A 23,466-nucleotide genomic window follows, 5' to 3' on the forward strand; every position below is an offset into this window, starting at 1 on the left:
ATTAAGGAGGGCACTTTTCAGGATGAGCACTGGGTGTCATATGTAAGAGATGAATCACTGGGTTCTACTCCTAAAACCAAGACTACACTGCATGTTAACTAACTTGAATTTAAATGCTTTTTTTAAATTTTATTTTTTTTAGTTTTGAAAGAGAAAGTGCATAAGTGGGGGAGGGGCAGAGAGAAAGGGAGACACAGAATCTGAAGTAGGCTCTAGGCTCTATGCTGTTAACACAGAGCCCAACACAGGGCTTGAACCTGTAAATTGCGAGATCATAACCTGGGCCAAAGTTGGACGCTTAACTGACTGAGCCACCCAGACACCCCTAACTTGAATTTAAATAAATAAACAAAAAGATGAATATAAGTTGCTAAGCCCTTTTCGTCTGCTTCCTCTCTCCACTCATCTGTGGAAGTTCTTTGAGATCACCAATGAGCAACTTTCTGTCAAGTGGCTCAACATAGGCTTTGGGATCAGACCATGTGCCTTCTAATTATGCTAAGGGTAATAGGGCAAATTAGCTTCCCCTCTGTACCTCAACTTCCTCATTTATAAAATGGAATTTTGACAATGACATATATCACAGAATTATGGGGCATTAAATAACATAATAAATATACCAGGGATTTGCATAGTGCAAGGGAGTACAACTCACATGTGTTCTATGTGTAATTGTGCAAAATGGCAGATATATGTGCAAAGTACTTACAGCAGTCCCACGTACAAATAAGCATTCAGTTAGTAATCATTTTCCAGTAGAATTCATAATCTCTCATTCATGGAATTCTTTAGCTTTCTTGAATGTCACTTTCTGTTTCTTTTTCGTAACTGTTTAATTTTACCTTTTACCCTTAACTGTGGTGTTTCCCAAAGCTCATACACATCATGATGACCTGCTTTTCTCTTTCTTACTCCATCAACTTTGGTCTGTTATGAACAGCTAGAATTAAGAATTATGTACAAACTGAGACTGAGGTTAAGAATGAGATTCAGAATAAAATCAAGTAGTCTTGGTGGTCTCCAAATCTGATTATATATTAGGATTATCTGATGGGACAATTAAAGATACAGATTCTCATGCCCACCCCAGACCAAGAGAATTGTAGTATTTGGTGCGAGGGGCTGGTAACTTGTATCCCCAAACAGTTTTTAAGCTGTAAAGCCAGATTTGTGAACTAAAACCTGGAACCAGCAAGAATACCAACATTAGTGTTCCACATCAGAGTGGAAGATCCGAGTCTAAGAGCACAGGAGTCAGAGGACAGGTAGAACATGGAGCCCAAGTTGAGTCAGTCAGGAATTGGAGAAACCTATCCATTCATGACCCCACTCTGTGCCCCATGGTACCCTCTTCATGTCTCTATCATGGCTCTACTACACAGTGTTGAAATTATAGTTTTGAGCTTATGTGTCTTATTCAACTGTGAGACTTATGAAGGCAGACTTAGTGTCAAGAATTCATTCTTGAATCTCCACTCTGTTCATAGCAAGAATACAATGTGTTGTTAAAATGAATTATTGAAACCTAAATCAAGACAAGAGAGTGAGTTTATAAGTGGGACTCTTTGGTTGCTATAAGGGACATGAACTAGCAAGAAGCAAGAAAAGGGAATTTGGTGTAAGTATACAACGTATCTCATGAAACAACCCTGGGTGTTAGGTAGGAACTGGACCAAGAAGCTATACAGCCCACCAGGACTTCCACCTCTGTCTCACTTAACGTATTTGCTTCAGTAATTTCTTTCTGAAAGCTAGTGTTCTCTGCTTCCCTGGTCTTCAGGCTTTATGTTTTGCAGTTCTAATCTCCCACTGACTAACTTACTGTCCATTCTAATTCAAAATTTCTGGGATACAGTGACCAGGAATGACTGGCTCAGCTTGGGCCTAGTGTCCAAACCGGATTCCGTCCCCGCTTGCCAAGGAACAGGCATATGGGAGAAATCTACCCACTCCTATGGATTAGAGAGGGGGTCAGTTACCAGTTGGGCAGAATTAGACAAGCAGTCAGGAAAAGAGAAATTGACAATGTGTCAGAGAATTCGACATTGAAGTATATATGGACTATCTCAAACAAGAAACATTTTACATGCTTCCCCTTGGAGTAGAAGCCAACGTTGGCTTTGCAGGGGAAGGCCAGTGGGATCTGTTCTGTTGCAATAAGACTACACAGAGTGTGGATCCCAGGTAGGGCATCTTCTTAGCCTCTCCATGCCTTGTTTTATTTTCATATGTAAAGTGAGGCTAGTAATGGTTTCCAATCTATCTACATAATAAGGTTTTGGTATCAAAGTAAGCAAAATAATGCATATGAATGCTGTACACTTAGCATTTAATGCTAAAAACATGTTAAATATTATTGTTATTGTTGCTATAGTAACATTATAACTGCCAGGTCCTGCAGTTCTTCTTTGTGGAGTTCATCACTTGTCATGATATAAATTCTGTGACTTCCACATATTTATCTTAAGAGTTGACCCAAGACTCCAGTTTAACTCTGGTTGAATGCTAGACTTACAATCAGATATCACTTCAAAATCGATCTCATGCTCTTTTTCTTATAACAATTTTACAGTTTCTTCCACCTACTAATGTTCTCAAACTGTTTCAGTGGCATCAATCTCTCCTTAAGCCTGGGCAAAAGACTAAAAGTGATTAAGAATTGGTCACTTGATCTGAAGCCATCTTTGACTTCTCTCTTTTACACCCCATGTCATTCATCAAGTTTTATTTATTTTTTTCATGTAATTACATTGACTAATAATGAACATTCACTGGGGGTTTACTATGTGCCAGATCCTGCTTTAAGCACTTTTTTTTTTAATTTACATCCAAGTTACTTAACATATGGTGCAACAATGATTTCAGGAGTAGATTCCTTAATGCCTCTTACCCATTTAGCCCATTTCTCCTCCCACAACCCCTCCAGCAATCTTCTGTTTGTTCTTTATATTTAAGAGTCTCTTATATTTTGTCCCCCTCCCTGTTTTTATATTCTTTTCACTTCCCTTCCCTTATGTTCATCTGTTTTGTATCTTAAAGTCCTATTGTGGGTGAAGTCATATATTTGTCTTTCTCTGACTAATTTTGCTTAGCATAATACCCTCCAGTTCCATCCACGTAGTTGCAAATGACAAGATTTCATTCTTTTTGATTGCTGAATAATACTCCATTGTATATATATACCACATCTTCTTTATCCACTCATCTATTGATGGACATTTGGGATCTTTCCATACTTTGGCTATTGTTGATAGTGCTGCTATAAACATTGGGGTGCATGTGCTCCTTCAAAACAGCATATCTGTATCCCTTGGATAAATACTTACTAGTGCAATTGCTGAGTTGTAGGGTAGTTCTATTTTTAATTTTTTGAGGAAATTCCATACTGTTTTCCAGAGTAGATGCACCAGTTTGCATTCCCACCAGCAGTGCAAAAGAGATCCTCTTTCTCCACAACCTCACCAACATCTGTTGTTACCTGAGTTGTTCATGTTAGCCATTCTGACAGGTGTAAGGTGGTATCTCATTGTGGTTTTGATTTGTATGTCCCTGATGATGAATGATGTTGAGCATTTTTTAATATGTCGGTTGGCCATCTGGATGTCTACTTTGGAGAATGTCTATTCATGTCTTTTGCCCATTTCTTCACTGGATTATTTGTTTTTGGGTGTTGAGTTTGATAAGGTCTTTGTGGATTTTGGATACGGACCCTTTATCTGATATGTCGTTTGCAAATACCTTCTCCCATTCCGTCAGTTGCCTTTTAGTTTTGCTGATTGTTTCCTTCGCTGTGCAGAAACTTTTTATTTTGATGAGGTCCCAATAGTTCATTTTCGCTTTTGTTTCCCTTGCCTTTGGAGACTTGTTGAGTAAGAAGTTGCTGTGGCCAATGTCAAAGAGGTTTTTGCCTGCTTTCTCCTCAAGGATTTTGATGATTTCCTGTCTTACATTTAGGTCTTTCATCCATTTTGAGTTTATTTTTGTGTATGGTGTAAGAAAGTGGTTCAGGTTCACTTGTCTGCCTGTCACTGTCCAGTTTTCCCAGCACCACTTGCTGAAGAGACTGTCTTTATTCCATTGGATACTTTTTCCTGCTTTGTCAAAGATTAGTCATATGTTTGTGGGTCCATTTATGGGTTCTCCATTCTGTTCCATTGATCTGAGTGTCTGTTCTTGTGCCATTACCATACTGTCTTGATGATTACAGCTTTGTAATACAGCTTGAAGTCCAGGATTGTGATGCCTCCTGCTTTGGTTCTCTTTTTCAAGATTGCTTTGGCTATTCAGGGTCTTTTCTGGTTTCATACAAATTTTAGGATTGTTTGCTCTAGCTCTGTGAAGAATGCCAGTGTTATTTTGATAGGTATTGCATTGAATATGTGTATTGTTTTGGGTAGTATTGACATTTGAACACTATTTGTTCTTCCTATCTGGGAGCATGGAATATTTTCCCTTTGTTTTTGTGTCTTCTTCAATTTCTTTCATAAGCTTTCTATAGTTTTCAGCGTATAGGTTTTTCACCTCTTTGGTTTCCCTGCTTGTGTCCCTCTCTCTCTCTCTTAAAAAAAAGAAACAAAAAAAACCCAAAGACAAAATCTTCTATCCCAGATTTTTAGGCTTTCTATAGTCTGATCCTATGGTATCTATTCAGTTTTTCCCCCCTCCTCCTATCCCATTATTTATTATTCCAATCAGGCTAATCTTTTCACCATCCCCACAAACATGCTAATCATATCTACCCTAGGTGACTTCATTCATCGCCACAGGTCTAAACTTCACCTGTCTAACTTAAAATATTGTGGCTCTAATCTCAACTGAAAGTGACATTTCCTTCCCTGGATCTCATAACACTTTCTTTGTACCCCTCTTATGATATAATGTTCTGCCTTGTATTATAACAATTTTGGTACTTTTCTTATTTCTCTCCCTGCTCATCAGTTAGCTTGCTGAAGACAGAGACCCTTTCACTAAATCTTGTATCCCCAGCAGTGTCTCTTTCTTTTTTTTTTTTAATTTTTTTTAACGTTTATTTATTTTTGAGACAGAGAGAGACAAAGCATGAATGGGGGAGGGTCAAAGAGAGGGAGCCACAGAATCGGAAACAGGCTCCAGGCTCCGAGCTATCAGCACAGAGCCTGACGCGGGGCTTGAACTCACAAACCGCGAGATCATGACCTGAGCCAAAGTCGGCCGCTTAACCGACTGAGCCACCCAGGCGCCCCTGCAGTGTCTCTTTCAATGCAGAACACGTAACATGTGATCAATAAATAGCTACTCAATTTAACAGAATTCTAGTTTCATTCACACAAAATGTTTTTCTTTGCCTTTTGTTTTATTCTAATCTTTCACAAAAGTCTCATTTTCTTGAATGAAACCCTTGTGACTCTTCTAGTCTTTGATGAAACCTACTTTCTTAGAAGTCTTATAACACTTAAGGCTGATACCATGTAATATGGTTCTTTATTAATTGTTTTATATGGTATGTTCAGTGTTCATGTGTTACAACACAAGGCCTGGTAAATAAAGATTCTTAAGGACTTTTGTTGAATAAATCAATGCATTGATCTTGTCCCACCAATTGTAAGGTCTCTGAGATAGGGACCATGCCTTAAATATCTTCTGTGCCCTTGGATCTCTCAGCATATAATAGGTGCTTTATGAATATTCACTGACTGACTGGCTCTTGGATTTCTGTTGCATGTTTCTCTTTACATTCCTGTTGTTTTGTCCTCAGCAGATGATTACACTAAAGAGGTCTCTGAGTCCTCAGACCTCATTTCCCCATTTACAGGCAGAGTCAGGTTGCTGACACATGCGTTTCGTGGTGGTTGTTGTTGTTGTTGTTTTGCCATTCTGTTTAGGAATGTTGTCTTTAATTCCAGGACTAAGCCTTCTCAAAGGACAAATCCCTAGAGGAATCAGGGGAGGGGGGGTGGGATTGCAAAATACAGATCCCTGGCCAGAATGATTTTACAGAACTTGCTCCTGGGTCTGCTTACACAGTACATGCCAGGGGAAAAAAACCATTCTGTGTGTACCTTGTACGGTTTAAAAATGAGGGTAATATATCACAATCATGATGCAACAATGCATCATAATGTGGCCTAAGATGTATAAAATAACTTCCATCCTAGGGCACCTGGTGACTCAGTTGGTAGGATCTTAAAATATCAATTAAAAATAATGTTTGTATAGTATGATAGTGACTTGTATATACCATATAGCCAATGTGGCAGAGACCAACAATATTTCAACCTCTTGAAGGAAAGCCTAATCTACTGAGAGAAAGGGGAGAACTAGATAAGTAAGCATCTCTATTATATTTTTCACCTCACAAGTATGCAAGACTTGATGATGGCAGATGGTAGAATGGCTTTGCAGACCAGAAGAGCTCCAAGTTTTGCTACCCTGGATGCAATCTATAATGTTATTATCCAGAACAAAGGGAGGTATGTGTACAGTATGCACAGAATATGGTCCTTAACAACTCTTCCTGGTCTTGCTTCTAGCTGGAGAGAGGGAAAAGGATTGGCAGATGTAACCAAGGCAAAACTGATGTTTCCTTGGACCAAAGATTGAATACAGCATTACACTGGGCAGTAGCCAAGTTGTAGATTTTTCTTTATTAATATTGTATATGTATTTATTTGCCATTTCATTGGCATATGTGCTTAAAAACTTCTTTGTTTTAGATGCAGGTGATCCAAAGACATTTGATCTGAATTTCAAAGGGCCTGTTGCCAAAAGGTAAGCAATTCTTTTCTTGGAAATATATTTCTTGACAAACACAGAAAGCTTATCTTTGGTACCATTTTCTGGTCAATGGAGAATTATGTCTGTTATGAAGGGGAAATGACTTATTTTTTTGCCTAAATGTCACGTTCTTTATGTAGAGAAAATACAGAGAACAAATCTTTCCATGAGTCATGGATATCCTGTCCTATTCAGCAAATGAACTGCCTTAAATTATTGGACCGGAGAGTTTGTGTTTTTCAAAAAGAAAAGCCTAAAAATGCTTTATAAGATTTAACCACTTTGTAGAGAAGCAAACACATTTGATAGTTGTTTGATGCACCTGTTTACTGTGTGATTCACCGTTGTAAATGCAAAGTTGCTATGCCAACTTCTTCCACACCAGGTATTTGTGTTACGCAGCTTCCCAAAGCAGACAGCTTTCTTGGAGATAACCATTCACCAAGGCATCATGTAAGCTGTAGGATATTTTAGACTGCTCTAGGAAAATATGTACTTGTCTCAACTGGTGCTTCTTTCTCAAAGTTGTATGGCATTTAAAAACTATCCAGTAATTCATAGGCCTCTTTTATTATTATTTTTACCCTCTATTCCCAGGCTTCCTGCTAATCAAAACAGGGGTTTACAGGGTGGAATAGGTAAGAATGAGGAGAAAATTATGCTGTTGGCAGCTGGGTTTTGCTTAGCTTTCACCTTGATTTCTGGCAGTTGTATGTCATAACAGACTGTTAGGTGAAATAGCATGAATAGCATGATCAGCATGCTTGTTGTCTGAGCTGCCAACCATCAGCATGTACGTTAGCGTTTACTGTTACGTGCCTATAATATTCCGGCTTTAAACAAATGTGTATTCAGTTTATTCTAATTCTGTAAGAAGCCAGGTCATTTGTTTGGGGTTACTTATTTGAGGGTGCACCAATTCCTTCTTTAGAGTAAGTCTGAAATCTCTTGTTCTTTCCATGGTAACACCATGAATACATTCTGTTGTCCAGTATACAAACAGCCTCATTCAGTATGTAGGTTACTTTCACTGCAATTACATTCATTTTCCAATAACTAATTTGTGCTAATTGAACCTAGCCTATTGGCCTTAAGGGACCACTAGATATAATCCAGATTCAATAGTAGTAGTAGTAGAAGTAGAAGTAGTAGTAGTATATGGTAGTAATAATGAGGATTATAATATAAATTGCTGTCACATTTGGACAGACAAAATACAGATTATAGGTATGCCTTTTCTTCCTTTGTTTTCCATAACATTTATTTATTTTTTTAAATCTTTAAAAAAATGCATTTATTAATTTACATCCAAGTTAGTTAGCATATGGTGCAACAATGATTTCAGGAGTAGATTTCTTAATGCCCCTTACCCACTTAGAGCCCATCCCCCCTCCCACCACCCCTCCAGCAACCCTCTGTTTGTTCTCCATATTTATGAGTCTCTTCTGTTTTGTCCCCCTCCCTGTTTTTATATTCTTTTTGCTCCCCTTCCCTTATGTTCATCTGTTTTGCATCTTAAAGCCCTCATGTGAGTGACGTCATATGATATTTGTCTTTCTCTGAGTGACTAACTTTGCTTAGCATAATACCCTCCAGTTCCATCCACGTAGGTGTGCCTTTTCTAGCCATAGAGAAGAAAGCAGAGTTAAGCCTGGCTGGCTTTAGGTGTGGGGAAGGAGTTGAGATCTGTCTTCATTTATTTAGAATTTAATGATGGAAACAGGTAGTCCAGGTAAAGTCCAAAAAACTGTGATAACCACTGTGAGGAGAGTAATTTATTTTTACTGAGGGCCTTTTGTGATGCCCCAGCACCACAAGGCCTTCAAAGGTGAAATGGTCATTATGTGGGCATACTTCCCCCACTCTTCAATCCAAGAACAGGGGAAAGTGTTGTAAAACCACAGGAGCTTAGTGACAGAAAGACACAGCTGACCCATTTGTAACTTTTCGGGCTGCAGGATTTTATAATGCCCTTCCTGGAAAAACAATTAGAGTGTTTAAAGAGCAAATGAGAAATCCCAAATTCTTCACATTACCTCTGGCAACAGAATGAGCTTTTTTTTTTTCAATGTTTTTTTATTTTTATTTTTTTTTGGGGACAGAGAGAGACAGAGCATGAACGGGGGAGGGGCAGAGAGAGAGGGAGACACAGAATCGGAAACAGGCTCCAGGCTCCGAGCCATCAGCCCAGAGCCCGACGCGGGGCTCGAACTCCCGGACCGCGAGATCGTGACCTGGCTGAAGTCGGACGCTTAACCGACTGCGCCACCCAGGCGCCCCAGAATGAGCTTTAATAACCTCTTTTGCTTACAGATATCACTTCCCTTCTGAAAGATACAAAGTATTATCAGAGATCCAGGCCAATTCTTACACCATTCTCTGCTTGTCAGTCAGCCATCTTCTATACACCTCTCTCAGTTCACAAGAACATCATTTTGTCCCCTTTATTCAACAGAATTTTTTTAAAGGTTGTTTTGCATTGGGTTGAGATTGTGAGCTTGGTAAAAATGAGTGTCTAGCACCCTTAGCAGTACATTAGGCAATGAAAATAAATGCACATAGAAAACAAAGACATAAGGCTCTTTTATAAGATGCTGCATGAGAAATTCCTCTTGTAATTTAGAACAAATAAATTTTTAATTTAATGGCAAATTAGTATACTTTCTTCCATTATATAAAGAGAACTGTGTAATCCAGCATATTTTTCTTTTGTACTGAATTGTAGAAGGCCCACTGATAAATTCAATTTCAATGCCAGCAACTACATTAGCCTTTGAGTCAAGAATTTCTTTTTGGGAATTTGAATTTCTATTTCTACTTTAATAACTCTCTTGCACCCAGGTGTTTTAAATCATTTCATTTAAGTTTTTTTTTTTTCCTGGAAAGAGGCAGCATATAGGTAGACAGGTAAATAGAAATAAAAGGCCTACATGTTCCATAATTACCTTTTTCCTCTATACAAAAAATAGATGAAGGACATATGACTCATACTAATCAAATTGGTAGGTTTCACAATGCTTAAAATAACTATTATTATAAAAGGTAGAAAATCTATCTGAAATGTAATAAGATGCATTTATTTCTACCTGAAGCATTGGGCGGAGGTGGCAAATTCACTAACTCTCAAGATGAGAGAGGAGAAACATTCATTACGGATGTGGTAGAGAGGATTCATTCACATAAAGAAGTTGGACTAAATGACCTCTAAGTCCTTTGCAATCTTAAAATTTCAAGACTGTGATTCGAGTCTTCATGCCAAAGTACAGAAATGTCCAGCTTCTGGCTTAAGTGACACACATAGAAAGCACTGTACTGATGCCCTCTTGTGAATTCTGAAGTGCCATTATCAAGTAGACATCTCAAGTTATTGTGAGGACACAATGTTGTTTCCTAAATTTATGCACTTCCCATATTGGCTACCTGTTGAAATAATTGGTGTGCTCTTTGTTATACCAATTATGACACCATTTATTTTTATTTCTCTTAATTTCCTTTCAGATTTTGAGGCTGAGAGTTTTCAAAGGGAGTGCTATGGATATAGGCTTTTTATTTCAAACTATTTTACAAATCAAAATGGTTTGTAGCCTCCTCTCTTCCCTCATATTCTCTCCAGTAGAGGTTTATTATATAGCACTCTCCTCAAACTGATTTTGAGAAGGTTACCAATGATCTTTCCAAGTGCAGTGGTGGTGACTTTTGTTTTAACCTCACAGCAGCATTTGACAAAGGTGACCACTCTCTACTTTTTGAAATGTTCTTTTCTTTTGGCTTCCTTGCCATGATACTCACCTGAAGCTTCTTTCACCTCATTGGCTTCTACTTTTCAGTTTATTCAATCTTTGTTTGATCTCCAAATGTTGGAATGCCACAGGACTTGGCCTTTTCTTCTCTTTCTCTAGTCTGTTTTTACACTAGGCCAATAATTTTAAATATTATCTGTATGTCAATGACCCTCAAGCTTCTATTGCTACCAATGACCCTTCCATTGGCCTCCATGTTTCTGTATTTAGCTGCCTACTCAACATTTGTCTTTGGATTCTCAATACTTATTCAAACTTAATTTGGCTCAGCTGAAATCTTGATTCCTACTCCTGCTCCAAAGTTCTAAAACCTCCTGCCTCAGTCTTTTCCATCTCAGAAAATGACACCAGTATCCATCAGGTTACAGATCCTTGGTTTCTTTTTGTTTTTCTCATCTCCCATATTCACTCCAATAGGAAGTCTTATTGATATAACTCCATAATATGTCACCAAATCAACTGTTTATCCATCTTTCCTTCTACCACCTATACTTTTGCACTGGAATCTAGAATGGTCCTCCTTCTTTCACTCCTGCTTCTCTTAAATCCATTATCCACACAAGACCCTGAGTGAACTTTTAAATCACAGATGAAATTATGCAGCTCTTCTACTTATATATTTTCAATAGCTTCCCATAGCACTTTGATTAAAACTCAAATTTATGGGGCCTTTTGCAAGAGCCCTCTGTGTAACTCACTGACCTTATCCCCTATCACTCTTTCTCTCTTTAACCTCTCATTGTAGCTACACTTGCTTTCTTCCCATTTTTTGAACAGTCTAAATTTGCATCCTCCTTGGGGACTTTGTGTTTGTTATTCCTCTGACTGAGATATTTTGCTCCCAGACTTTTGCATGACTGGCTTCCTCTTATCATCCTGTTCCTAACTGTCATTGCCCCAGACGCCTTAATGACAATCCAGTCCTGCAGCCATACACACTCTCTCTCTCTCTCTCTTTTTTTTAGTAGTTTCAGGTTTTAAATTGCAGCTAGTTAACATAGTCACTCTCTGCTACATGAATTAATTGTATTTACTTTATACATTTTATCACTATTGAAAAACTGCTTTTTTCATTTCTTTGCTTACATAATTAATGTCCTGTCTATAGTATCATGTCAGTGAAAATCAAGAACCTTGTATATTTTGTTCATCGCTCTATCCCCTGGACTTACAAATTCCCTGACACATATGCATTTGTTGTATGAGTAAATTAACTATCATCCTAGCTTTAAAACTGAAAACATGCTGGAAATGATAGAAGCTAGTTGGAATGAAGGTAGGGAACCATTTAGAAGACTCCTTCAGTAATCTGCCTGACAAATGATTAAAACCTGCACTAAGGCAATGGCCCGGGGAGAAAAGAAATTTAAGAGGTAATGAAAAGGCAAAACCTTTAAGGCTTTAGGACTGATTGTATGTTGGGTGTTGAAGAGAGAATCTAGCATGACTATGCCCAATAACCAGATGGATTGTGGTTACAATCACCAAAGTAGGGAACACATGAAGAAAAGCAGAGAAATCATGTGTTTAGATTTTGAAATGTTGAGTTGGGGATGCCTATGGCATATCCAGGTAGTAATGTTTAGTAGAAAGTAAGAAATACACTTCTGAGGCTCTTTGAAATATTGATATGTTTATTTTAACTAAAAAAGTACCTAAATAAAGAGGGAAGTTTGAAATAATATTATAGTAGAATAAAAAATGTAAGTTTTCCCTGATCATCCCTAGAGTAAACTGCAGGTACTTTCTCTGGTGCTTGCAGAGTACTCTGTGTGCTTATAATATTGTGTTGTAGTTAGTTGTTTGCTTGGCTAACTCAACTGAACCATGAGTTCTGCTAAGCAGAACTGCACATAGTAGACCTGTGAGTAACAGTTTTGATCATGTTGCACCTCCTACTCAAGTTTCACTAGTGAGTTCCCACTGCCTGAACATTAATATTATATTCACATCTCTACACAGATTTGTCTCAATGTATCTGCCTAAACTACTCTCCCCTCCCCTCCCCTCTTGTTCTCTTCTCTTCTCTTCTCTTCTCTTCTCTTCTCTTCTCTTCTCTTCTGTCTGTCTGTCTGTCTCCCCTGCCACTCTGTCTCTCTAGGGTTTTGAAACCCTTGAATGAGCTTTCTGTTGAACCAAACCAGTCCTGTATACTTCTACAGGGTCTGAAAACTTATTATGTCACTGTCCTGGAAGTACAACAACAACAACAACAACAACTCAGGGATGATGGCTGGCACTAACAAAGCTCACAAGAGACTGATGTATAAAACCAGAATGCCAATACAGTAATTTACATTAAGAAATTTAATTGCTGAGCAGACCTGGTCTTCATGTTGACCTGACCAGCACATTGCTCCCTTGAGACAAACTGCATGAGAAATTATCAATAGGTTGCTTGATGAGTATATAGTTAGAACAAGGGAATTGCATGAGTGGGATGTCTAGTGACATCAGGTGCTGGCTGCCTGTGGTGTCTATCAACAGAGTGGGATCTTCACATCAGTTTGACTTGGTGCCCTAACCTGGAGAGTGTTTGGAAGGGCGATGCTGTTTGATCGTTATTTGCAATTCTCCTTAGATTTGTTAATAAATTCAGTAAATTTAAAGTTAGGCTTGCTGGACTGGGAAGCTTACAGTATCATTGAAGTGACTACATACATCTCTGCTTTAATTATGTGTTGATTTCATAGTTTAACTCTTAGAAAGTAGTATTATTTTCTATTCTCTCAAGTTTTGGGGAAGCACCTTACTGTTACATAAAGTGGTAGTCTTCCTTGCTTAATGGTCTGACTCAGGATCCACCTCTTCTGACCCTAGTCTCAGAGTGCCTTCCCTCCACTGTCATCCTGCAGCTTGTGCTATGAATGATACATACACTTTCTTTTTAACTTTTGTACTCATGTATTGTTTTGTCATCTGGCTTGTCAGTCTCTTGGACGACAGAGATCTACATTCAGTATAAGTGTAATTAATGATGAGGGCTGGCTCTTCCCTGCCCTGTCCCCCACCTCAATATAACACTGGTTAGAGCACCTACTCCTTGGATGGAATTCTGCTTATAAAGAATAGGGTTATTTCTTTCATAGCTATGCTTATAAATGATAACATTCTTTTAATCTTCATCTTTCAGGTCTGCTTTTCTATGAAAAAAAAAAGTAAAATAAACAAATTCCATCTCCATGTCCTGAGAAGATAATATATGATCATTATCACAGGGTGCCAAGTGTAGCAATTTGGACCTTATTTTTTCAGATTTGGATCATAGGTCAAGAAAATGGTCATAACATTTTAATGGCTTTGCTCTAACACAAAATGAATGAGATAAACAGGATAAACTGAACTTTTTACACTGGGACCTATAAATCTCTGACCTGCCTTGACATAGCATTCTGGGATCTGCACTGCATACAGTGTCATGCCTTCTGTGGACACTTAATGAAAACTAATTGAGTTGAAAATTGGTCTGAGGTAGATTTCATAAGACCTGATAATGCCAATAATTCAGAGAACTCTCATACCATGCTCCTTTTAGCTGAGAGTTGCATTTGGGAATTTGAACACCCATATTACACTAATGTCATCTGAAGATGGTATAGAATTTGGATAGCTTCTCAGCAAGAGCTTTAAATATGACTTTAAAGTCTTAGAGTTCAAATCTATTAGTAAAGCTTTACTTATGCCTGTATATGGTAACTGTTTTGCCTCAAATGTGATAGCACTATAGCCATTATTCAGCCTCTTCTGAGGTTCACCCTTATATTTATTTATAGGTTCTATGTCACTTTGCTTCTTCCCCATCCCTGTTTTCCTTTATTCCTTAAACCAATATTTATAGTACATCTAACTTTATAATAAGAATTATGCTAGTTGGTGATAATATAAAGATAGGATGTCCCTTCCTCAAGGAATTAGATAATAGAAGAAACAGACAACTGAAAAGACTTTAAGATTCAATGTGGGAAGTACAAGCTGTGGAAGAGAACAAAAGACCTGGCTTTCAGCTGTGGATGTCATACGTGGCTACTATTCCAAAGATAAATATTAATTTATTTTCATTCAACAAATATTTATTGTTCATATATTATTCTCCCAATATCCCCTAGGCATTCAAGATATAGTGATGAGCAAGATAAACAAGGCCTCTGGTTTTTGGAAGGGAAAAGAGACAGGCAGACAACATCTGAAAAATGAATGTGACAATTTCAGAAAGTGAAAACTGTGAGGAAGAAAACAAAACAGGATGGTGTGATGATAATGCCTAGCTGAGAATGGGGGTGGGCTTTAATTTAGATTTTGTGGCCACAATAGACCTCTTAGAGCTGACAATGAAATGAGACTTGAATAATAAGGAAGACCTAGCTGTACAAAGATTGAGAACATAAAACTTCAGACAGAGAAATAGCAAAACATGAAGTGTCTAAGGCAGGAATAAGCTTAGTATGTTCAAAGAACAGAGTGAATGCTGGTGTGAGTGCGGTATGATAGAAGGGGGAGAGGTTGGGGAGTGGGTTGGTAGGTGATTCCGGCAAGCACATTACAGTTTGTATGTACAAGTGTGACGGAAAGTCATTGGAGAGTTTTAGAAGAGTGAGTTAATCTAATACATGTTCTTAAAACTCATTTTTTTTTAATTTTTTTTCAACTTTTTTTTTAATTTATTTTTGGGACAGAGAGAGACAGAGCATGAACGGGGGAGGGGCAGAGAGAGAAGGAGACACAGAATCGGAAACAGGCTCCAGGCTCCGAGCCATCAGCCCAGAGCCTGACGCGGGGCTCGAACTCCCAGACCGCGAGATCGTGACCTGGCTGAAGTTGGACGCTTAACTGACTGCGCCACCCAGGCGCCCCTTAAAACTCATTTTTTACTGCTGTGTGGAGAATGGTTTTTAAGAATCCAAAAGCATCAGCAGGGAGATCAATAGGATGCTTTTGCAGTCATCTAAGTGGAGGAGTCAGTGACTTGGACCATGATGGTGATAGTGGAGAAGGATAGATGTGAATAGATTCAATATATGTTTTGATAGTAGATGTGAGAAGTGAGAGAAACAGAGGAGTCTAGGATAACTGCTAGATGGGTAACTGGAACAACTGAGTGGATGATGATCCTCTATACAAAGAATGGAAACATTAGGGGAGGAGCAAGTTTGCTATTGCAGGACTTCTGTTTTGACTGTGTTAAATTTGAGTTGCAGAATAGATATTCCTATGATGATGTCATATATGACTCTGAAACTCAGTGAAGAATAAAGTGAGGGCTGGATATTGAGAGTTGGAGGGTCATTAGCATAGAGATAATATTTAAAACCAAGTGTCTGGATAGGATCACTTAAGAGGGTGAAGAATATACCTAAGGACAAACTCTGGACTTGACAACATTTAAGGGAACCAGCACAGGAGATAGAAAAAGCACCCAATGGGTTACCAGAAAAGCAAGGAGAATGAAACATTTTAGAAGCTAAATGTAGTATTACAAGAAGAGATGGATGGATGGATGGATGGATGGATGGATGGATGGATGGAGTCAACTGTGTTGATTGCTTTGGGAGGTCAAGTAAGATAAAAACTAAGAGGTAACCATTGGATTTGGCAACACAAAAGTCATTAGTAACTTCATTATCTCAATCTCAATGATGTAGTGGGCACTTAAGTCTGACTGGGGAAACTTAGAGAATGTCAGGTGAAAGCCTGGAGGTAGCCATTAGAGATAACTCTTTCAATAAGTTTTGTTAGAAGATGAGGGGAATCTGGGATCAAAGTAGAGTTTTCTAAAGATAGAAGATACTACAACATGGTAGTGTGTGGTGCTGGAGATGATCCAGGACACTGATGATGCAAGATAAAGGGGACATTATAGAAAGAAAATCCTGAAGATGGAATCTAGAACATGATCAGACATTGGCCTTAGGTAGGAACAGAGATTCCTAGTCCATACTGTAAGATGGTAAGCAGGGAATAAGATGTCAATATTTCTGACGATGAGAAGAGGGAGATTCTTACTTCTGGCTTCTAGTTTCTCAGTGAATTGTGAGGTAAGGTCATTAGACAGGGATGGGCTAATGGTGGCAGTAGAGGTGGTAGCAGGCCTATGTGCCTGAGGATTGAGAGGAGAAAGTATGAAATGATCATTTTGGAAAGTGAGAAGGTGAACATTATAAATTATTAATCCAGAATATATATGTTTTTCATTTCCCATATAGTTTATTTTTCTAGTCTTACAAAGATTTAAGGGTGGACAAACTTTGGTCACTGTTCTGATGGAGCATAATGATTTTTAGACACATAATTAGATACCGAAATTATGTGAACAAGAAGATCCTGAGGTAGCTGGAATTGGATGGCAGTACCTTAGGGTAATTCACATACAAAGAGGATCTTGAACGATATTTTGAAGAAAGGATCATGCTGTCAAAGAGACACCTTTTATGTGATGGCTTAAAGACAGGATAAGCATGTTCCATACCAAGCAGATGTGCTTAGCTAGTGTGGAAAGCAGGGACTATATATAACATATAGGTAAAAAAAAAAATAGAGAGGCTGGGCATATGTATGAAATATTGGAGAGGAAATATTGGCAGCATTTTTTTTGCTATAATGGAGGAGGAAAAAAGAAGAGGTTTAGGTAGATTCTAGATCATGCATTAGTTTTTTCTTTCATTCATAACTCTTAACTGTTATGCACTGTGGGCATACAGAAGTGAATAGGACAGACTACACTCTCAAAAAACTTAAAATTTAAACTACTAACTTTAATATAAAAATTATCAACTTGCTACACAGAGATACAGGCATAATTCAGGGCAATAGAGCAAAATGAGTGAAATGAATAATTATTCCCTATTGGAAGGATGAGGAAATATTTCTTGAAGGTATCATTTGAGCTGGACCTTAGAAGAGAAGAATGATTTTGATAGAGAATGAAGAAGAGAATCAGACTCATGGAAGCAGGTGTTGCAGATTCAGTTCTCTGGAAGCAGATGCTGAACTGGAGTCTGGGGTGCAAGCTCTTTATTGGGGATCAACACCAGTGAAAAGAAGGGGGAAGGAAGTGGGATTGCACAGAGGGAGATGTCCAACTGCTACCACAAAGCCTCAGTGCACCCACCAGGGAGCTCTGGAGTGAGTACTGTCCCTCCCAGAGGTCTGGAGTATCTCTGAAATGATCACACCTTTATGAGCCCACTTGGCTCAGTTCCTGGTTTGCCAGCTGTCCTGGGAGGGCATGACGTGGTGTGAAACAGCTGAGGTGGACTCTGAAGGTCCTGGTGGGCTAGAGGCTATTTATGACCACACGTGCCACAGCCAGGCAGCAAGTCCTTCTTGAAGGGGAATCTGGGTGGTGCATCTCCATGTGGACCACAGCATGTGAGTGCATGGTGTATTCTGTGACGCTCCAGAGGGGCTGGAACAGAGACTAAGGTGAAACACACCTTGGGAATGAAGCTGAGCAGGTCATTTGGGATTACTGAGAAGTTTAAAAGGCAGGATGAGGATTTGGGACTCTTTTTCCTTTGGGGATTTGTTAAGGGAGTTATGTAGGACTATGTGATTGATCATGTAATGCTCTGATTTCAGGAGAGAACCCCAAGCAGTGAAGTTAGGGCAGCAGAACCTCTTAGTAGTAAGGGTTGCCATAGAACACAGCTTAATGAATTTCTGTGTGGCAGGGAGGAAGATAGACTGCACACTGTGCCCATTTTCATTTGGGTCTGTTGTTACTTTATAATAGTATCCTTGATGTTTCATTCAACACAGACATTTGACCCTTCACCTTTACTATGATGATAATTAAAATGTTTCTAATAGACCCACAGCTTCTTTTTTTTTTTTTCTGGAAAAGCTAATGTTTACCTTTACTACTATATGTCTATATACCATATGCCCTTTTACCATATACCTGTATCAGAAGAATTTATTACCACATACTCTTCAAACATTGTTGCAGTCAGGCTGTTTTGCAACTGAATGCATTTGTTTTTCATTTGCTCTCAATCCATCATTGTATACTTTAAGTGTGAATTCTTTTGGCAGGACATTGGGGAAAGAAAATATTTTTCTGTTTAAAAAATTGAATGTACGTGGCATGCAGTTGGAGCAGGAGGCCAGTGAGTGGGCAGAGTTGGGAAGCCAATAGGGGTGAAGGCAACAGGCAGCTTCCAAGGGCCTGGGCCCTGGGGTGTGGCACTCACTCTGTGACTGGGCTGGATAATGTGAGATGAAGACTGTGGAGGCAATCTTAGTAGCAGCATCCCATTAGGGAATTTCTAAGTCATTCAGACACCAGCAGTGTGGAGCCAGGTTACCAAGTCTTAATAGAACCACAGAAAACCAAGGAGTAGAAAGAGCATATCAGGAGGCAGAAAGTCAAGGCCTAGTAGAATTTTCTCCACTCACTAGTATGTGACTTTAATTACTTTTCTTAATGCACTGACTATGCAAGTTTTTGATGCGAAGGTGATTTTCTAGTTAGATCTGTGACGAAAAATTAGTGAAGAAATATTATCAAATTTTATCTAGGTATTGGTATTTAATTAAAATCTTTTCCAAACTGTGCATTGGCTTTTTTGATGATTACTTTGATTGGTTGGTTAAATAAGGAATTGTTGTAGAAAGAGTGTATGCGGAGCTCCTGGGTGGTTCAGTCATTTAAGTGTCAAACTTCAGCTCAAGTCATGACCTCACCACTCCTGAGTTCGGGCCCCGTGTTGGGCTCCGTGCTGACAGCTCAGAGCCTGGAGCCTGCTTCAGATTCTGTCTCCATCCCTCTCTGCCCCTCCCCTGCTCACTCTCTGTCTCTGTCTCTCTCTCAAATATAAAAAATAAAACATAAAAAATATTTACAAAAAAAAAGAAAGTGTATGCAAATGTCAATGAAGCATTACTTGAAATGCCTTTCTATTTTGGTAATGAAACTATCACTCAGATATGACCCTTCACTTGATATGAGCTTGTCCAAGTTCTATATATAGCCTCTCAGAGAAAAAAACAAAAGAAAAAAAAATAAATAAAATAAAAAACAAAAAACAAAACAGAACAAAACAAAAAACAGCTTCTTATTGTGAACCTTATAAACCCAAAAGGACAAAGTCAGGACATGATAAAATTAGACTAAAACTTCCCAACACATGTAATATTGTCATTTTGATTTAAGTTACTTGTTGAAAATTTGTCTAAGACGTCATTGTTTTTCATGATTTACACACATAGATACCACTTTACATGCTCTAGACTTTTGATTTCAGGTCATTATGAGTTTATTTCAACTGGAAGTCTCCTATTTATTTGGTGAAATATCAGCAAGAATTAATTCCTTCATGTTAGTAACATTGTGGCCCTGTGAATTATAGTTTATCTTATGTTTTTTGGTAAATGCCACCTATTCCTCATAGGATGCTCTCTTGTCAGACATAGTAAAAAAAAGAAGTTCAATGCTGAAAATTAAAATAAGTATTGTTTGCTCAAAATTTCAGGTAAAAAAATCAGAGTTGATGGTCTCCATGTGCTTTATTCTTAATGTTTCTTTCTTAAAAATACTCCATTGTAATGTGCATAACATTTTATAGATCCCCCTTGTCCCCCACAGTAAGTACAGAAGAAGTGGAGAAGGTACTATTATTTTACATTTGTGCATTTGGTATCACAATTTGTTTTTTCAGATTTAGGAAACCAAAGGTACAACCACATAAGCCATCTTCTCCATATGCATTATCCATAATTTTATTTTATTTTATTCAATAAGAGGGAATGAAACTCCATCTTTTCCTTTCTGGAAGAAGTTTGATTTGCTATCCCATTGCTAACACCTTCCTGCTTAAAACTCTGGCTTTGATATTTGTGCATAATATCTGTGCTGAATTTATAAATTTATTTTATATTCTTGGTTCCCTAATCTATGTTATTATAGTTTTGGTGTGCTATTTATTGACTCTGTGATCTATTTTGGATTAGTAGACCATGTCTACTTTCCTAACCTGATATGCCATCCGTATCATTTACAATTCCATTGGGGATTTAAAACTAACACACATAAACTTTCGAGAGTTGTTAAGTGCTAAACCATGATGGTAATTGTAAGAGCAATAGAATTTCTAGTTATGGAAGAAAAGGATCAGTTAAGTGATAAAGATGAGATTTAATGTACATGAGAGCTTTTGAATTGAGTCTAAAAGATGGATGAGTATTTTGCAAGAAAAGACAAAGTATTCCAAGTTTCAAAAAATCTGTAAAGGCAAAAAGTCTTCATTCAGTATGTGGAATACTATTCTGAACATAGGGCTTCATCTCTGGTAGATGAAGAGTCCAGTTTGCATTAGGAGCTGAGCCCACCTAGTGAAATTTATTTAAATTGAGCTGTACCCTCTTTGAACTAGGCCAGCTTTTTCACTGGATTGGTCATATTGACTAATTATCTTGATATTGGGTAGATATAGTCTCAGCATCCTTAATGAGGAACACAATATTTTCTCTTAATGTCTCTAACTTTTATTGCCTGAGTGTGCTAAAATGTGAGAAGCCCTTTGGCAACAATCGTGATTTGAGAATTATATTTTAATTCCCTTAAAAATCGGAAGCTGGTATGACACACGCTGAATTGTTTTACACTCCTCGGAATATTCAGAGTAAGATAAGACTATGTTATTTACTAGTTGCAAGAGCCATAGAAAGTGTTCTAAGGAATTTATTCATTTATTTAGTTAGGTAGTACATGTAGGTGAACAATTCAAACAGTACAGAAAAGGCATAGAGTCCCTAGCACCTCAGAATCCTGCCTCAGAGATAGCAAATATTGTAAGTGAATTGTGTAGCATTTCAAATAAATGTATGCGTTTAAAACTATACATTTGCATGCATATACATATACACATAGATATATATCTTGTGTATTCCCCTCCTTATATAAATAACAGCATGCTCTAATAGCTTTCTATACTGTTTTTAACCTTACACTACATCTGGGAAATCAATTCATCAGGACACATAGCAAAGTCATAAGTGTTTGAAGAGAGGTCTTGTAGGAAAATGCATTAGATTCTTAAAATTTTATTATTATCCACATAATTTGAAGAAATAATATTCTCAATACTCTTCTTGGTCTTCTACTTATATGTAAAGGTCAAATTCACATATTTCTTGTCTAACTCTTAGTCCTAGTTACTCTCTGGCAGAATCTATTGCTCTTTTGTCTGTGTTCTCTAAATATTTTATACATTATACATACTCCATTTATGACCTTGATCATACTGAGGGTTTTTTGCTTGCTTCTTGATCTGTTTTTATCCATGAATACTTTGTGAGTCCCTTGAAGTTTTTCTTTCTTTCTGCATTCTTATTTCCTAGTATAGAGTCTGGTATACAATAGGTGCTCAATACACGTTTGGCTGATTTTAAAAAAAGCAGGAAGGCCTTAAACTTTACCATTCATAGATTTGATATTTTTGTTTCCTTGTTGTTATCTTTGGCATTTGTCTTGAAATACTTATATTCTAATGATAACTACCTTTTTTTTTGGCCATGAAGCAGAAAAAGAATTATGGGTAAAAAATAAAACAAAGAAGTCACCTGGAAATATTTATACAATGCATCTTTTATAAAGTTTAATGAGAAAAATAGATGATCCTTTCCATTTTGTATTACAAATTGCTGAGGAAAGGCTGATGTGGCCAAAATAAATATACACTCTCCAGCCTGGAGTAATTACCCAGAGATGTGTTTGCATAATATACACTTCTTGAGCCTGCTCTTTGACGTATGCACACATTTGTGTAATGCTCACAAAGATGCTTCATGTCATTACTTTGAAAATCTTCATGTTTGGCTTAGTCAAGCAAAAACTGCTTTAATAGCATCTTAGATTTTGTTACCATGCTATAAGACTACAGAACTGTATTTTCATTCATATAGCACTATGCTCCACTCATTTATATCATCCTCCTTTGCTTGCAATACTTAATGGAACTTTTGGTGTAAATGCAAATTGTTGAGAGAATTATTTTGTATTTGTTCATACTACAGAGCTTGTGGGTCTGCTGTAACTATCCTTACTCAGAGCATGAGCATTTTTCTTCACTTTGCTTTAAAGATCATTTAAGACTCATCTTTAAACTGCCTCATTATGTCTTTCAGAAATACAGTTCTCATATAACAACTAATCAGGAAATTCAAAGTATTTGAAGTATGTTAAGAAAAACAGATGTTTTCTATTTAAAGTACTGCAGATGATTGTTATTTCTTTTTCTAGTCAAAAGACGTTCATATCCACGAAATAAATGTATTGTCTTTAAGTGTGCATCCTTCTGTGTCACAGTGGTGGGAAGTCTTCGCTGCTAGAGTTAGAAATGAAGCTGTTCTGCTAATGTTCTGCTTAACTATTCATTTTGCACAGTAGGGAAGCTTGGGTTAGGAAAACATCAGTAAATTTCACTCTTCTTAGCCTGACATGAAAAACAGACAATGCAGTTGTTGGCTGGTTGCTTTGAAATACTAGAGTGCTGAATGAATTCAATCGCCTTTTTTTACCCCAAGTAAACTTAGCTTTTGTAGAAAGACTATATCTTACAAACATAGATGTTAATATATTAAGCAACTAACTATGAAGCCAAATCTAAAGGAGCAGGAAGAATTAGCTAAACATATTTAGCCATTGAACTCAACTGTAGAATTTAAAAGATTTAGTATCATTTGATACTTTTGTTGACACAGAATCATAATTATCTATTTACTTTAAAAAGAACTTGAGGGTTTATTTGGTTCAGCATTCTGTTTTGGGGTAGGAAACAAAAGACTAGAGAAATGAAAAGGCTTACCCAAGATTGCCTGATGACTTGATGGCAAAGGTGGGGTTTGAATCCAGGTCTCCAGGTTATGAGTCTACAGTTCTTCCTTCTGTATTTCTCTGAGACCATTTTTCAGTAAA

The 23,466-nt window shown here is 37.6% G+C and overlaps 1 protein-coding gene across 10 annotated transcripts in view; it reads left to right on the top strand.

Moving 5' to 3' along the window:
* SLC44A5 (solute carrier family 44 member 5) overlaps positions 1-23,466 on the top strand; it is a 400,420-nt gene that overhangs the window by 237,279 nt on the left and 139,675 nt on the right. For 9 of the 10 annotated variants that reach the window (XM_047873770.1, XM_047873764.1, XM_047873769.1 and 6 more), the window contains one exon: positions 6,693-6,747. In XM_047873770.1, coding sequence (XP_047729726.1) covers positions 6,693-6,747 — 55 coding nt within the window. The remainder of the gene's footprint in view (positions 1-6,692; positions 6,748-23,466) is intronic. The other variant, XM_047873773.1, reaches the window with a different exon arrangement.

Source organism: Prionailurus viverrinus, chromosome C1, assembly GCF_022837055.1.
Source record: "Prionailurus viverrinus isolate Anna chromosome C1, UM_Priviv_1.0, whole genome shotgun sequence".
In the NCBI taxonomy this organism is placed as follows: domain Eukaryota; kingdom Metazoa; phylum Chordata; class Mammalia; order Carnivora; family Felidae; genus Prionailurus; species Prionailurus viverrinus.